The sequence below is a fragment of the Poecilia formosa genome, unplaced genomic scaffold (genome assembly GCF_000485575.1).
Source record: "Poecilia formosa unplaced genomic scaffold, Poecilia_formosa-5.1.2 Scaffold10, whole genome shotgun sequence".
Taxonomy (NCBI): domain Eukaryota; kingdom Metazoa; phylum Chordata; class Actinopteri; order Cyprinodontiformes; family Poeciliidae; genus Poecilia; species Poecilia formosa.
Window position 1 is genome coordinate 862,587 of NW_006799949.1, and position 16,228 is coordinate 878,814.

Below are 16,228 nucleotides of genomic sequence, written 5' to 3' on the forward strand. Positions count from 1 at the left end.
CCAGAAACTTGTTGCAGTGAAGTTTTAAGTTTTAAACCATTAATTTCACAATAAGAGAAATTCTTGTGAATATTTGCTTATAAATAAAACTTTTAATGTAGCATAAAACACTACAATTTATTTTTTGTCATAAAATGTATTTTAAATATTAAATGTACTAAGACTGTTATTACAGCTAAACATATCTCCATCTTTTATTTCATTTCAATACCAGTTTAATTTATTTTTGTTGCTGTTGTTTTTTATATTTTTGAAAAAGTAGCAACTATACTACAATAGTTAAATTTATAAAGTGATAAGTTGCTTAAATAAATAAATAAACCTTTGATATTAATGATCAAACCCATTCGATTTTGCAGCTGCTGGACTCAGTATCTGGGTGTCTCTCTTTTCCACGGGGTTCATTTGCACCATGTACACCACACTGGTAAGAACAATAAGGTATTCTCAAAGGGCGCAAATATTTATGCAAACAGGGTTACTGCAACCTTTCTTATATTTAATGTCCTTCCACTGGGCAGTGCAGTGGAGCAGTTGTTAGCAATGCTGCCTTGTAGCAAGAAGATCCAGGGTTCAAATCCTGGCCTGGGATTTTTCTGAGGGGAGCATGTTCTCGCCCTGCATTCGCAGAACCGTGTCTGACATCATTCCAGGTTTCTCACTCTGTCTTTCTCCTCTAATGTTTGTGTGCAGGGCGGCATGAGGGCTGTTATCTGGACCGACGTCTTCCAGATTGTTGTCATGTTATCAGGCTTCGTGGCAATTTTCATCCAAGGGACAATTCTGGTTGGCGGTCCTGCACAAGTACTGGAGATTGCCAGCAATGGGTCACGCCTTAATTTCAATGAGTAAAAGCCTTTTTTGTATTGATCTGTGTCCATTTCGAGGTCCAGTCTGCAATTTGATCATTTTAAAATAACAGTGATTATTACAGATGACAAAGGTTAAAGTCACTGATTAGAAATAACATTCCACCTCTTATTAATACCTCAAGCTATATTCAGCACAAAATGTATTTAGTTTTAGGTTTCTAGTTGTGCTTTATTCTGTTCTTGATTTTCCTCCACAGTTTTGATGTCGATCCACGGAAACGTTACACCTTCTGGAGCCTCAGTGTTGGGGGCTCCATGGTTTGGTTGTCCATGTACGGGGTAAACCAAGCACAAGTTCAGCGCTACATTTCCTGCCGATCAGAGAAAGCAGCCCAGTGGTGAGTGTTTTTATAAATTACTCACATGTTCCTCTATCCATTGTTGATTGATTCCTAGTCCTGCCTGGATCATGAGGACGCTGGAGCCTATAGCTAATGGCTAATTAATAAGCAAGAGGCATAGAACTGCCTGGACAGGTTGCTAGTCCATCATAGTTGGACTAGTTAGTTGTAATTTATCTTGTTAACAGTACAAAAGCATGGAACATGTTATGCAGATTCCAGAGACGAATGGAAGTTACTCAAGTGTCCGAGGAAATCTCAGTTCCCCAAAAAATATTGTTTTACATGTAAAATGTAAAAGAAAAAAAAAAGAATACATCTAATACACAGCACCACAAAATAATAACAACCATTACTGGACAATGTTATGTATTTGTCTTTGCGCTCTTTTGCCACATGGCTCTATGTTTTTGAATTTATGAGTTTTCTAGATTTCCTGTCATGCCTTTGTTGTTTAACTTATTTTAGTTAATCTGCTTGCACCTTATCATTCAATAATAGATATGACACACATAACTGACATTTCTTTTCCCATATTTGCCTCACTTGACTGCTTAGAATCAAACACAATTACAGGATTAATTTAATAAAGTACACTTTTTTTTAATTTATTTTCCAGGGCTCTGTTTGTAAATCAGATCGGTCTGTGCCTCATTGTGAGCAGCGCAGCAACCTGCGGTATCGTCATGTTTGCTTATTACAACCTCTGCGACCCGCTGAAATCTGGGAGGATTTCTGCACCTGATCTGGTATGCTGATGACTCTGGGCAAAGGCAGATGAATTTGCCTTACAATAACTCAAAAGTGACGCAGTGTTTCAACCAAAGTTAATTCAATTTCTGGTACTATTTAAGTATGTTGTTGTTTGTCTTATCCCACCATGTTTTGTAATGCAAAACAATAAGCTTGAAGTTAGTTCTGTTTTCTTGTACTCTCGGTTTCTAGCTAATGATACCATGAATAGGTTTATTTCCCGACTCTATAAATAATTTTAGGGGTGATCATGGTTTCCACGTATGAATTGCTTCTGTCCAAAGTTACACACTAACAGTCTATTCTACTTTTCCTGTTCTGTTCTAATAAAGTACATGCCATACTTCGTGTTGGACATATTCAGTAATCATCCAGGATTCCCAGGTCTTTTCCTTGCCTGTGCATACAGTGGGACTCTCAGGTATTCAAAATCAGTTTTTTCTCAGTTCTGCTGCCAGATGCTCTCTGAATACACTGAAGTTTTTTTTAACTTGAGACCATAGATTACAATTGCAACTTTTGAGTGGTTCCTTGCATGGTTTCTTTTAATGTATCAGATATTATGGTTTGACATGGGTGGATGTAACCTCTTTATGAAACATTGTGCATAATCCAACCATGTAAGAAAAGCTGAAGGCCTTTGTATTTTTACAGAAAAAATAACATTGCCTCAGCTTAGTCTTATTTATTAAAATATAATTTTATTTAAGTCCTCTTCCTACTGCTGCTCTGACACCCATTATTACACACATACATACACACATTATTTTTTTAAACTCTTATGACATCCAGAAGTGAAATGATTGGCGTTGTTTTTTAACAGCACTGCCTCCACGAGTATCAACGCCATGGCTGCAGTGACGATGGAGGATATACTGAGGCCTCATCTGCTCAAGATGGAACAGAAGAAACTGGTCCTGGTTTCCAAAGGACTGTGTAGGTTGATTCTTACTAAGCAAGTGAAAAGGATTTTGATTTCAGCACCACTTCTTAAAATTAGTGCAAAGGCTGGTTGAAAAGTTGAAAAGTCAAAGACAGGTCTAAAATCCAGCTGAAAACCTTAATACTGGCATCAAGCTGCTGGGAATCTAATGCTAATTTAATTTAGTTTATTGGTGCCAAATTAAAACAAATGTAATCATGAGGTTGTTTTTTTTACAAAGCAATATCTACCAGTTTATGTGCAAGTGTATAAAAGTATTCAAACAAATAAATCCCATTCATAAAAGATTCAAAGTAATCATAGATATGACAATCATCTTTCATGCCACCAGGAACAAAACATCTTTTCCAGGAAAGTACAACCTTCTACTGATATCAACTCTGTAATTAACACAGAAAGTATTAAAAAAACAAATATTTTATTTCAAACTCCTTGATGAGTTCAAGTTGACCTTTCAGGTTGAACTTGATCAGACATATCTAAGCTGCAAGTCTAGAAGAGTAAACATTTCTCCTTCTCTTTCTTAAAGCGTTCCTGTATGGAGCTGGATGTATCACTGTAGCAGCTCTCTCCTCCTTCCTGGACTGGGGGGTTCTTCAGGTATATTATACAGAAATATTTGAATGCCTCACAACAAGAAGCTCCTGGGTTCGAACCCTGACTTCCTGTGCACAGTTTATATCTTCTCTTCGTGTATGTGTGCTCCAGCTTGCACACATACACGCTGGAGCACAGCGTGTATGTGTGCATACAGTTCTTACCCTAGGTAATCCTAGGGTAAGAACTGACCTGATAAGCCCATTGACCCTTGGAAAAAAAAGCTCCCACAGAATAGATGAATTAAGTAAATAAATAAAACTGCTGTGAGTGTGATGCTTGCATCCAACCAATCGGTTGTATTATTGTCTGATTTGAAATAAGTTTCAATCAGTTACTTTCATCTTCACTCCTGGATTTTAATTCGTTTTGTTTTGAACCCAGAATGTTGCTTGTCTTCTTTCCTCAGGGTTCGTTCACTGTCATGGGTGTGGTCAGTGGTCCAGTTCTGGGCGTATTCATTTTGGGAATGTTTGTCCCAGGAACAAACAGGCTGGTGAGTGTTTGCCAACCGCCTTAAAAACTTATGATTTACAAAATACAAACTCTGACCTTGGTGGTAGTAAAAATACAATTGCTACCACTAGTTAAGTCAAGCAGAAGAAGGGCAAAAGCAAATAGAAGGTGCATTTAATCAAAATAATCAAAAAACACATTTAAAGTTATTATTATTATTATTATTATTATTATTATTATTATTATTATTATTATTATTTGTTGTTTAAATCAGCTACTACTACTTCTGCTACCTCTTGAACATTAACTCTGCTGCCAACTAGTGGGTAAATATAAAATTCCATGAAAAAAAATTTTTTTTTGAAGGCACAGGCTTAGATTAAATAGGTATCAATGTATGTACAGGGAAAAAATAAAACATATCATTTAATTGGTACTGGTTGGAGACCTGCTTGGTCCTATTACTGCAGGGAAGCTGGAAATGTAAACTGTGAAGGTGTGACGTGAAGACAGGTGACGCTTTTTAACTCAAACTTTTCAACAAACAAACAAAAAAAAACCTAATGCAAACAGCAAACTACTGACTATTAAAATTTCAAACATGGTTTGAAGTCTCAACCGGACCCCAGAATCCCTATGTTATGTGTACAGCAAACTGTTTGACTAGAAAGATTTTCAATTGCATTTGTTTGTGTTTTAAAGCAAACACTAAAGTGTTGTAAATGTCATAATTTGTCTTTGTTGCTATCTATCCCACAAAGAAGGTTTTCTTGTTCATTAACCCGACTGTGGAATGGAAATTTCCTTTTTTATGATGTACAATCAGAGTAAAGGTAATAATTTTCAGACATGACCTCGTGCACATTGATCTCAGAAGCTGTATGTAGTCATATTAACAGGAAGATGGACTGACTTCCTGTTTCCTTTGTTTTATTTTTATATCTGTTGAAAGAAGCATTATCTTTTATGATAGCTGCATTCTCGAGTGCTTGTTCTTCTGTTTGCTGCTGAAGTACAGTCCAACGCCTTTTTGAAATCAGGCCTTCAGGGGTTTATTGGGTTTTCTTTTATGCAAAGAAAAAAAAACAGAGCATGCTGATGGGCTGAAAGGAACAAATTCATTTTTAGACACTGTTGTTGGTATTCAATAATACTGCTGCCGATTATTAGGGTATTTTATCCTTTTTGCAGGGCGCGTACTCGGGGATATTGGCGGGATTCTGTGTCTCTCTGTGGCTGGCTGTGGGTTCAACTCTTCACCCACCCAGTGAGGAGACCATGGGTGTCCTGCCCAGCTTCACAGACGGCTGCAGCTTTGCTAATGGCACAAAAAACAACAGCTCTAACCTGGATGAGGTTTCCATCTTGACCCCATTTCATCCCAAACACCAAGGGTTAGCAGACACAGCTTTTCAGATGTTGATCTATTTCTAATCATTAAACATGAAACTTTTCTTTTAATCTTAGCTTAACTACTCACATGAAAGGTTTATGACTGCTATACACAGACTGTGCAGAGAGATTAAGATGAAAAAATATAAAATGTCTTAGCTCTTTTGTTGTTGGTTTTGTTTTGTTTTTTCTAAAAACAGTGGCCTCCTCAACTTCTACTCCATGTCTTACCTCTATTTTGGAGCCATGGCCACCAGTTCAGTCATACTGGTGGGAATGATAGTGAGCTATGCAACAGGTAAAGAGATAATGAGTGTTACGTAAGTCAATGTTGTGAAAACTGCAGGGTCACTCTGACACATTGAACCAAATCTTTCCGATTTACATTTATTGCAAACATATTCACATCCCTTGAAAATATCTGGGTAATGTTACAACCAGACAACATCTGTGTATTTTGAAAGAGTTTTATATGTTTATATGTTGTAGATGTTGTCACAGCTACAAGATTATAGTTATAGTTATGAGGTGACAAAATGTGAAACATAATGGGTGTGAATATTTACAAGAAGATGTAGCTCATATCAGTCCAAAATGTTAAGTTAAGGGCTTTAACACAGAGCTACTAAAAAATAATGATTTTTTCTTTTCCTTTAAGTTTTATGCATACATGAACAAACTCTCATGTTTCTATTGCACACAGGGCCAACAAAGAGGAGTCAAATTAAAAAGGGGTTGTTATGGTGGGACCTGAATAAAAAGGAGATGGAGATCTCGTCAGAAAGCAGAGTAATATTTTTTTTAAACAGAAATAATTGTCTAATGAATGGAAGTGCCATAAATTATTCCCTGATAATTTATGTAACCATTTATATCTATTTACTATGTCCCTCTCTAAGCTGAAAAGTCTAGTTTGACATTTTTTTACTGCTAAATATGTATGTGAATTTAAACTTGACTTAATTTAGACATTTCAGCAGCTTTTATAGATCTCAGACATGCTTTCCATTTATGACAAATGTCTTTTAAGAGCATTCATTGACAGTATCTCTGTTATTATTTTTTTGTCTTAAGACCGATGTGATATCCAGGATGTTCCCCTGCTTCGTTCAGAATGCATGCAGGAATACACAACAGATATCTGCGGTTCACATAGGAAATAACCAGGTAAAGAAACCAAATGTATGCCAAAACTGGTGTAGAGTTGTTGGAACTGTTTGTCTTTAAAAAAAAAAAAAAAGTCAGAATATTATAATGAGTCAAGTATTTCAAAGTTTTTTTTATTGTTCCAATCTGTTTTTCAGGAGGACAAATTAATAGACAACCGACTCGTGGTTCCTTTGAAGAGCCTACCCAGAGACGATGTGCTGTAAATGGGAAAAAAAAGAGGATGTAGTTTTTAAATGGTATTAACCTCCGAATTACTCATAGCGAATAGTGGAATTTCCTCTGTAGTAGCAGTAAAGTTGTTTTTTTATCTTATCATTTGAAGTTTCAAAATCCTGACACACATTCAGAGTCATTGGTCTTCCAAAGAGTCATAAATATATATATAGTATCCAGTACAGTAAAATGTGATGAAAGACTTTCATTTCCTTCTGGTATGTACTGTTTCGGGAAAGATGTGCACCTGCAATGTGTCAACACAAGAATGATGGGAAGCAGAAACAACGGTTTAAATCTGTGTGTACATTTGCCGTAATTTAGTGATGGTTTCCTTATTTCATGCTCTGTTATCTGGCCTTTGTTTATTTCTGTTTTTTTATTATTGGAAGCAAAGTGGGTCAAATGTAAATGATGAGTCAGCATGGTCATATACAAAACATCAGTTGACACATCTTTATTGAAAACAGTTTGGGTTACTTTTCAAAAAATATATGAAAAGTGAACTGTAAAATTAATATAACAAACACACAAAGACTTGAATGACTACTACATGTTTATTTTGTATGAAGTTACCATTTTTAAAAATGTTGATTTTTTAAAAATACTGTTATGTTTTCTTACTCTTATTTTTAAATTATATTACAATTTCCAATAGAGTTGTCAGCCTAAACAATTTTCTATTTTGTTAGGTTTATGCTACTTGGAAAAGTGCTGCATTGTACAGAAGCCTCTGCTTTATTCTCAAAATCCATCCATAGGTTTCTTACACTTAATCAAAGCAGGATTATCTTGTGTTAATTATTGTCTGCACACTGGAAATTGTTTGTGATGGTTTTTGTGTTACTTTTAAAATGATGGGGTTAATAAAAGTAACAAAATAAGGAATGTGTTAGCACTTGAATTTACAGTTTAACTCATCCAAAAAAGTTAGAACATTGTATTTAATCATACAATAATGTTAAACGTTTCAAGGACTTAAAATTTATACCACTTTGTCACTATTTAATAAATTTAAATCAAGTTCCCAGGTTCCTTGAGAATCTAAAATAAATGTGGTTAAATGTAAAACTTAGTTTTAAACTTTTTTTTTTATTTTTCTAAAACAATCCATACCTTGAAACCACTTATCCACCTGTGCTTGTGACATCTTAAATAAAAATACAATTTACAACTACTTAATTTTATCCATATGCTAGAAAAAACATTGAAGTGATTTGAGGTTTCTCCTCCTGTATAGAGCAATTGGGATCTTTTTAATAACTTCTAAAATTTTAAAATAACTTTTATTCAACTTTTTTCTGCATTTTACATCAATTTTAGTAAACCTGAATATACTTCAAAATAAGTTTCCCGTTTCTACAGTATTTTTAAATGTAACCATCAATGTATGTGAAGGAAATATAAACTATTTATGAAAGAGCTGACATGTTAGTTTTCTTCATAGTACACGTGATGTTAAGTAAAGCAGCTGAAACCATCATGGCTGCCAGATACACAACGAGAACACCAAGTACAAAGGCGGTTCATTTCACATGGTGTTCTTTTATTGCATTTTTTTTTTTTAATAATTCAAGCATTCAGACAAAACATAATATCCCCAAACACTCTTGCTGTAAGCTTTCATAAATCAAACTAGTACGTCAGTCTTTAATGTTGTGAAGATTGTGCTTCCGTGCACGTTGGTCCTGGATCCTCCAACCATCTCCGTGCTGCTGCGGATCGTCAGGCCGAGGCGCCTCACCAATCATCCGCGGCCCTGTTCGAATCCTCTTCGGCTACAGCACAGTCCAGGCGCTGCACGCCAGGGAGCGCCAGGTCCCTTTCGTTAAGTTTTTCCAGAAACGAAGAAAGGAGTCGTTTGTTTAAATGGTCCGTCAGCGTCCTTTCTTCTTCCACCCGCTGCTTGGCCACGTTTGTCCCCGGCTCCACTTCTTCCGCCTCCGTGTCCACGCCGAGCTGCAGAGGCGCCGAACGCTGCTGGCTCAAGGGCAACCCGTTCGGCTGCTCACCTTGCCCGGACTCCTGCTCCGTCCAGCTCCCGGCGTCCGCCCCGGATTCTGTCTCCATTTGTGATATCAAGCTGGTCTGCAGGGCGGCATTTTCCAGTTCTTTGAGTCGTTTGCTGTGAAGGCCGCAGGCAGGCGGTTCATTACCTGCCGGGATGTTATTGTTGTGAGGGGGCTCACCAGTTTGCTCCATCATGCTCTGCGTCAGTTGAACAGCCCATAGTTCCAATGGACTGGTCGGAAGGAGAACTGACAGGTATCGCCGTCTAGTGGATTGCAACAGTACTGCAGCTTTACAAAATTAGAAACTCTTGTTTTGATTTTTATTGGCAGCTGGCATCCAACTTGGCGCGGGCATCTGGTAAGGATGCCTCCTGGACGCCTCCCTGGTGGGGTGTTCCGGGCACGTCCCACCGGGACACACCTCAATGATGTGTACGATGTGCAAATTCACATCTTAACACACTCATTAAATACATGTATGAATGCATGAGCATCCACTGGCATACACACATACTTACACATATCCTAAATATGACTCATTAACCCAATGTTATTTAAGAAGCTAAATAAGAGATTTCTAACATATTTTGATTTATTACCTAATAGATTGATCATAGACAGTCCTATATTCTTTCTGCTTAGTAATGACGTTAAAAGCTGACGTTCCTCTGAGTATTTATCACATTCTAACAAGACATTCTCCACTGTTTCCACCTGATTGCAATAATTACAAGCCCCATTCCCATATTTGAAACTCTTACTTGTACTTTTGAATAAATAAGCAAAACAAATGCAGTTTTTTTTGTTGTTGTTGTTGTTGTTGTTGTTGCATTTTTTTATATTTGGAAGTATTTTTTAGAAGCATCCTGTATAGAAGCTTGTTTCTGCCAGTATTTGAAAACAAAAGGACATGGATCTCATAATGGCTATCTCATACTTTTGACCTAGCTCTCAAAACAATAAAATACTCTTTATTATAATATAGCTTAGTCAAAATAATACGTTTCTCCATCACAGGGGCAGAAACAGGTCCCCACAGCCATGGGATTTAACAAAAAATACTTGCCCTTAAAATTATCTTGTGTTGTTGTTGTTGTTGTTGTTTGGTCATAATAAATGTTTTAGATTATCAAGCAAATTTGCACCATACAAATATAGTCAGAGTTAGTTTAAATATATGTTTTAAAATTATTATTAACTAATCTACCCTTATAGAAAAATAAAATTGGCCTCCAAAAGGAACATAACTGCATTTTTGGTTCAGTGTCACTGTCTGATTTTAAGAATTAAAAAAATCACTAAAATGGAGCCAGTCTGACAAGGAAGCAGGCAAAAAATATTCAGTTTTCGTTTTATTTAGGAGTTTACTGGAGACCATAACACCATATCTCTCTTAAACTGTTAATGGTTGAATGGACTCATCTGTAAATTTGGTTAAAAAAATTAAAACAAAGTTAATTAGAAGGCTTAAAATTAATTAAGATATTCTGTATAAGACAATCTAACCAGCCTCTTTACGTTATTTTATAAATAAAAACAACGAGCCACAGCTGCCATGGGAATAAAGCGGTGTTGAAAGATGTTACTTGTAAGTAAAATGGCGATATAAGGAGATTTATGTGATTGCATCATTTGGTCTGATAATATCTGATGAACACCAATCAATATTGCTGTTTACACATTAGAAAGTACATATTTCACATATTTTGTAACATTTTGAGGTATGTCTGTGTTACCTCAAAATGTAACACATTTTTAAAAGGAACCTTTGGTTCCATAGTTCAAACAAACTAAAGAACCACAGTTCTTTGGTTTGTTTCTAACTTCCAATAAGTTAGAAACAAACTTATTGGTTAAAATAAACTATTTTTAAACTTCCGTTTCTCAGCGGTGTGACCTCTTCTCAATTTTTGCTTCGAACATTTGACCGCTTTGACTTTCCGTAGAACAGAATGTGTTTCCATAGCGACCATTTATAGCATAGACCACGGGATCGTCTTTGTAACGGTACCAGGTAACAAAATGATGTCTGTAAACGCCCTAGGACATATGTAATTTATGCGAAATGAGTTGTAAAAGATGCAATATTATAGATTAACATCTCTTTAGCCACTCAAAGCGACGCAGATCATTAGCTTTCAGCTAACTTCGAGCTAATGAGTAGCTATACAGGCTTAGCTAACACAGCTGTGAAATTAAATCTATAAACTGTAGATATTTATTTATGCTTTCGTTTCTTCTACTACTTAGAACAAGTGTGAAACGTTGCTTGCTAAGAATAACATTCACTGGATTATAAATAAAGAAACAATAATTCTGATCAATTATTATGAAAACAAGTATTTTTTTTTTCTTTCGTTTTTCCTTTCTTTCAGGTCAACATGTCCTTCAGAGATTTAAAAAGTAAGTGAAACCTTGTATTTCTCCACCTTTTATCTACCAATCATTATTTTGCTGCAGATGTTAGAATAGAACTGAATATGTTTGTGATTTGGCAGACTTCACAGAAATGATGAGGGCCTTGGGCTACCCTCGCCTCATATCTATGGAAAATTTCGTAACACCAAACTTCACCCTAGTAACAGAAATCCTAATATGGCTTGTAAGGAGGTATGTTTCAGCTTTTAAAATCGAAATGCTTCTTGTAATAACAACACTTCTGCTCAGATAGTTCTTCGCCTTCATGTGGTATTTTCACATCCGTCATTCCAGTCGAAATATTTCTTCTAATCCTGATTAACAAATTAAAGAGCTGTTCTAAAATAGTCATTGGTTCTCATGTTCTTTTCTCTTTTATTGTAGATACGAGCCTCACGTTGATATTCCCACTGATGTGGACACAGAGTCAGACAGAATATTCTTCATTAAGGCAGTGGTTCAATTCATGGTGAAATACTATTTGGACAGATAATATGTCCTTAACTGTAGTTAACTAAAATCCACTCTGTTTTAATCATTGTGTGACCCGGTTGCAGGCAACCAAGGCTCACATCAAGCTAAACACCAAGCATCTCTACCAGGCTGACGGCTATGCAGTGAAAGAGATGCTGAAGATCACATCGGTGCTGTACAATGCCATGAAAACCAAGCAGATGGCTTTGGAGGATGCAGTGGAGGAAGATAGCAACAAGTTCAAGTTTGATCTTGGCTCTAGGGTGAGGTGCAATTATCATTCAAATTTTATGTGTTGCTGATAGTCCACTAACTTAATTAAATAAATGTCAGTTTTAAGAAGAGTAAAGAAAAAAGGAAAAAAAACATAAAGGACATATAAGAGTGCTTTAGATAGTTAATAAGACAGTTAATGTAATGTGCAGTCAAAATAACTTTGTCTATCTAATTGGTAAACAGCGTTCTGTCTATATAAGCCCATCCAAATGCAACGATTCTTTGAAAAGAGTTGAAAATGTAGTTCGTTAACATTTATTGTAAGAACTCACAAGAACTTCACCCAACATTCTCAAGGATTTTACAATACTTTTAATGACTCATGGAGTTGATTTTTTGTCGTACTGGTTGTGTTTCAGTGTCAGAGATTTTAAACAATTTAAACAGCAGGAAATAGGAAATGCTGTATCTGATAATAGTGTAAATATACCTTTTCTTTAAATTGATTTAGTTCTTTGGTTGCAGTATTCTCCTGAACATCAATTTGACACATACCTATTTGCCAAGCCTGCACACTTTTTTTTTTTGTTGTTATTTTTTTGCACATTGTCTACAGTGTCTCTACTTTTCTCATGTTTTCTTTTCCCTGAAATAATTTAGGTCTTTAATTCCTTTGTTAAAGAAGAAAGAGTCAAATGTGAGTCAGCTGATCTCTCCATGTCTTTTCTGCAGATCTCTGAGCTCAAAGCAGCTCGTCAGCTGGCATCTGAAATCACATCCAGAGGAGCATCTCTGTATGATTTACTGGGGAAAGAGGCAGAGCTCAGGGTGAGGCAAAGTTGGTTGTTGTTTCATATTAGCATATTGGTAAAAAAAATAAAATAAAGCTTGACTATTTCGAGTTTAGTATCGGTGAAGAGATTTTACCTGCATTATGGATATGTTATTCTCAAGCTTCTTTAAACGCAAATATGAGTGAAATGTTGCGAGTAGCTTCGATGCTCTGAAGTCGACGTAATGTTAAATCTCTTTCTGCAATCCTGCAAAAAGAGATTTAAAGCAGTTTGATACATGAATGACCGTCATTAATGCTTTTATTTCGTCTTCACTTTTTTGGTGCTCGCAGGAAATGAGAACTGCTGCCATTGCTCGACCTCTTGAGATCAATGAGACAGAAAAGGCACTGAGAGCTGCAATCAAAGAAACTCTGGTGAGTATTCTGAGTGTTTATCTTTTTAATCCCATTGGTTTTCATCTTCATTCGCTTAAATACTTTAAACTGTGATCGTGCCATATTGCCTTTGTTACCAGGAAATTGTCGAAAAGATCAAAGAGATGCTTAGTAATGTCGTCTCAGACGAGACCAGTCTGGACGCCAAGATAGAGAAGAAGAAGCAGGATCTAGAGAGGCATCAGAAGAGGCTGCAGACTTTACAGAGTGTCAGGTCAATTATAATTTTTTTATTTTTTTTTTTTTTTTTACATTTAACCATCTTAAATGTAAAAGATCGAAATTTGAAATAAGTCTTGAAACAAAACCCATTGAAACATTTCTCAAATTATGTTTGGATTTTTCAGGCCAGCATTCATGGATGAATATGAAAAGATAGAAGAAGAGCTGCAGAAGCAATATGAAGTCTTTGTGGAGAAATTCAGAAACCTCACCTACCTGGAGTCACAACTGGATGAGTACCACAGGCTGGAGCAGGATAGGTTTGAGGTGCGTGGATGGAATAGATATGCTATGTAGAATGCTTAATCCTATTGATAATCCCTCCCTTTAAAGATATATTATATGTGATGCAGTATTTGCATCTTTCTGCCTGCCTGTGTTTCTGTTTTTCTCATTAATTCCTTGGATATTTTTGCTACAACATTGTCTGGAACTTATAGATTAACCATATTAAGTTTTACATTAAATACTTGAGTCTTGTTTCCAAGTTTAAAAATGTTCAACCGGCTCTTCATCTAAAACGGGGTTTCTTGCTTACGCATTAGGAAGCTGAAAACTGCCTGAGGATAATGCAACACAAACTAAGGGAGGAGGAGAGAGATCTGATGAAGGGCTCATGTGAGTTAAACAAGAACCAAACCAAGCAGAATTAAAACACAACCTTTTTTTTTTTCTCCGTCTAAACATTTTTGCCTTTGTGCTCGACAGTGAAAGACTCTGATTCTGATTTGGATGTTCCAGAGGACGAAGGGTCAGATAGTGACCTTGAAGAATCTCGTCCATCTAAGCCACAGCCCTCAAGAAATGCCCCCATGGCAGGTATGCAGCTGGACTGCAGCCAAGATAGTGATAAGAAAAACTAGTGCCTTTACGAATTAGACAAAATTTATATTTTTAATTATCATTCGTCTCATCCCATGATAACCAGTTTATTTAAAAATACTTTGATAGTTTTTCATTTGGATTTTTTGATACCGTTATGCACAGCATTCCTATATTTATTTTATTCTCCGTCATCAAGAAGAAAAGAGGAACTTCCAGTTGTCCTCTCTAGCCTCTTACATATTTAAATTATATTTATTGAGTTATTTTGATTTTACAGGTCCACCTAAAATTCTATTTTTTATTAAACATGGTTTTCAGAAAACTCTTTCTGTCCTAAAAATTCATAATTGCTTGTGCTTTTTCCTTTCTGCGAAGGAAGAGGAGCACGGTTCATTGGCAACATGCAGGGTGATGACAGTGAAGAGGTAAGTGATGTTCTTATCTTCACACTGATACTCTTTTTACACAATGTTTCTGAAACCAGGCTACATTACGTCCTGTTTGCCGCCAAGCTCTGTCAGCAGGGCTCAGTGTGATTGATTTTCCTGTTAACCTTCATTTAAAGATTGTGCTGTTATAAACTCTGACCAGATTTACCACCTTCTTTGGTTTCCGGCGTATCTCTTCATTTGCTGTTTCATCAGTCTGTTTCCTTTTGCTATTTTCTTGTCATTGTCACTTGGATTTTAAAGGGGCTTTTAGCAGTCTCCAGAAGGTCAGTCCCTGAATCCAAAAAACAGCGGAAAGGAAAGGTTTGTTCAGAAAAGGATTCAGTTAACCTTCATGTCCCCGTATGTATTAGAAGGAAACATCCATTTGCAAATTTCCTATTTAACCCTAATGTTGAAAAAAAGTGTTGTCAAAATGGTTTATATTATGTTTTAAGGAATTGTGCTGATATTTTTAATAGTTCTAATGTCTGGGGTAAGAATGTATTTTTCCTTCAAATGCAACAGATGCTTTTTTTTTTCAAAGTTTTTTGTGATATAGGAGTAAAACCTTGCCAAGGTTATGTGTTTAGTTAGAATAAAAACATGTTTTTTTTTGTTGTTTTTTTTATTTTAAGTTTCCACAGTGTGTGTTTGTGTGTGTCTAGTAATCTAATTTTCCTGGAAAAATATAGTTATATCATCCAACAGTCCTATCATAGGTAGACTTCAACTTTTTACTTGTTGATGTTGTTATTGCTGCTTGCTTCCTGTTCCAGAGTGATGACAGTGAGATTGATGCAGATGAGGATAATGAGGAAGACGAAGATGAAGACGAGGAAGGTGAAGAAGAAGAGAGGAGGGAGGAGGATGACACCTTGCAGGTCCTGTTGTCGAAGAGTAATCGACCTCCTAGGGGAGGAGTGAGACCGGCCCTGCCGGAAGAAAGTGATGATGACTTTTGAGTTGGGGACACAATCATGAGCTGTGCACTTTTTTATGTCCGAGCTGAACTCACTTCTTGGAAAGCTCCACTATCATTTTTATTTGCAGATATATCCTCTGTTCTTTGATATTTATATATTCTGCTGACAAAAATAAAATTAAAACTTCTGTTTTAATTTTTGTTCTTTTCCAAATATGACAGTTTTATAAATAAGTTATCTATGTGGCAGTTTGGGCATATTTTGGCAGTTTTTTTATTTTTTATTTTTTTATTGTATGCTGTACTTTCTAAGGGAAAATATTTGTGACTATTAAACAAATTCTAATTTGAGCTCTCAGTAAATCATTTCAAAGGAATGTGTAATAGGATACACTCAGCAGTACTTGGTAAGAAAAGAGAGAAAGTTTGAATAATAATTTATCTGAAAAATGTTTTCTAGGTTTTTTAATTGGTGGATTCAAACAGATGTAACTTAAGAATATTTAAAAAAAAAATTAACATAGTCTAGTTTTCCTTGTGGCTTCTTTGTAGTTGTTTTTACCTGGTATGGTGGGTAAAAAATAAAAATAGAGGATTTATACAATTGAAACTAAATATTTACTTATACAATTAGTAGTAGGAGTGCCTTTCAACTTTTTGAGAAAGCACAAATGGTCATGCAAGCTTCAAAAGTAATTTTCAAAAAGTTACTCAAGGAAAATTAGCTTTTACTATTCACC

At 35.9% G+C, this 16,228-nt stretch overlaps 3 protein-coding genes across 7 annotated transcripts in view; 2 read left to right on the forward strand and 1 right to left on the reverse strand.

Annotated features, from left to right (window-relative positions):
- Positions 1 to 9,054, reverse strand: part of jak3 (Janus kinase 3 (a protein tyrosine kinase, leukocyte)) — a 28,781-nt gene extending 19,727 nt beyond the window's left edge. The window contains exon 1 of the mRNA XM_016665063.1: positions 9,044 to 9,054. The gene's annotated coding sequence lies outside the window, so the exon portion shown is untranslated. The remainder of the gene's footprint in view (positions 1 to 9,043) is intronic.
- Positions 320 to 6,731, forward strand: slc5a5 (solute carrier family 5 member 5). The gene is made up of 13 exons (XM_016665115.1): positions 320 to 427; positions 694 to 848; positions 1,070 to 1,210; positions 1,833 to 1,962; positions 2,299 to 2,387; positions 2,790 to 2,902; positions 3,439 to 3,509; positions 3,916 to 4,002; positions 5,154 to 5,356; positions 5,555 to 5,652; positions 6,058 to 6,143; positions 6,429 to 6,521; positions 6,659 to 6,731. Exons 1-13 carry the CDS (start codon positions 413 to 415, stop codon positions 6,725 to 6,727), a joined length of 1,350 nt encoding a protein of 449 aa, XP_016520601.1. The 5' UTR covers positions 320 to 412; the 3' UTR covers positions 6,728 to 6,731.
- cluap1 (clusterin associated protein 1) lies at positions 8,919 to 15,839 on the forward strand. Of its 5 annotated transcripts, XM_016665105.1 has the most exons (14): positions 10,682 to 10,763; positions 11,125 to 11,152; positions 11,248 to 11,359; positions 11,552 to 11,636; positions 11,725 to 11,904; positions 12,590 to 12,685; positions 12,984 to 13,067; positions 13,169 to 13,302; positions 13,436 to 13,577; positions 13,856 to 13,928; positions 14,019 to 14,129; positions 14,511 to 14,560; positions 14,828 to 14,887; positions 15,343 to 15,839. In XM_016665105.1, exons 2-14 carry the CDS (start codon positions 11,131 to 11,133, stop codon positions 15,526 to 15,528), a joined length of 1,335 nt encoding a protein of 444 aa, XP_016520591.1. In that variant the 5' UTR covers positions 10,682 to 10,763; positions 11,125 to 11,130; the 3' UTR covers positions 15,529 to 15,839. The 5 variants fall into 5 exon arrangements, with proteins under 5 accessions (XP_016520582.1, XP_016520575.1, XP_016520569.1 ...); XM_016665096.1 differs by lacking the exon at positions 10,682 to 10,763 and adding an exon at positions 8,919 to 9,002 and having other exon boundaries at positions 14,828 to 15,433; XM_016665089.1 differs by having other exon boundaries at positions 10,673 to 10,814; positions 14,828 to 15,433.
- Positions 15,840 to 16,228: the final 389 nt, after the last annotated feature.

What these genes read in the sequence shown, in the direction of transcription:
- slc5a5 (XM_016665115.1), top strand. An exon ending in AGATCTCGTCAGAAAGCAGA is followed by an intron (nt 6,144 to 6,428) that starts GTAATATTTTTT and finishes TTTTGTCTTAAG; the next exon opens with ACCGATGTGATATCCAGGAT. An exon ending in TTCACATAGGAAATAACCAG is followed by an intron (nt 6,522 to 6,658) that starts GTAAAGAAACCA and finishes TCTGTTTTTCAG; the next exon opens with GAGGACAAATTAATAGACAA.
- cluap1 (XM_016665096.1), top strand. Translation starts at nt 11,131, where the DNA reads ATGTCCTTCAGAGATTTAAAAA. An exon ending in TGGAGCAGGATAGGTTTGAG is followed by an intron (nt 13,578 to 13,855) that starts GTGCGTGGATGG and finishes CTTACGCATTAG; the next exon opens with GAAGCTGAAAACTGCCTGAG. An exon ending in AAGAAATGCCCCCATGGCAG is followed by an intron (nt 14,130 to 14,510) that starts GTATGCAGCTGG and finishes CTTTCTGCGAAG; the next exon opens with GAAGAGGAGCACGGTTCATT.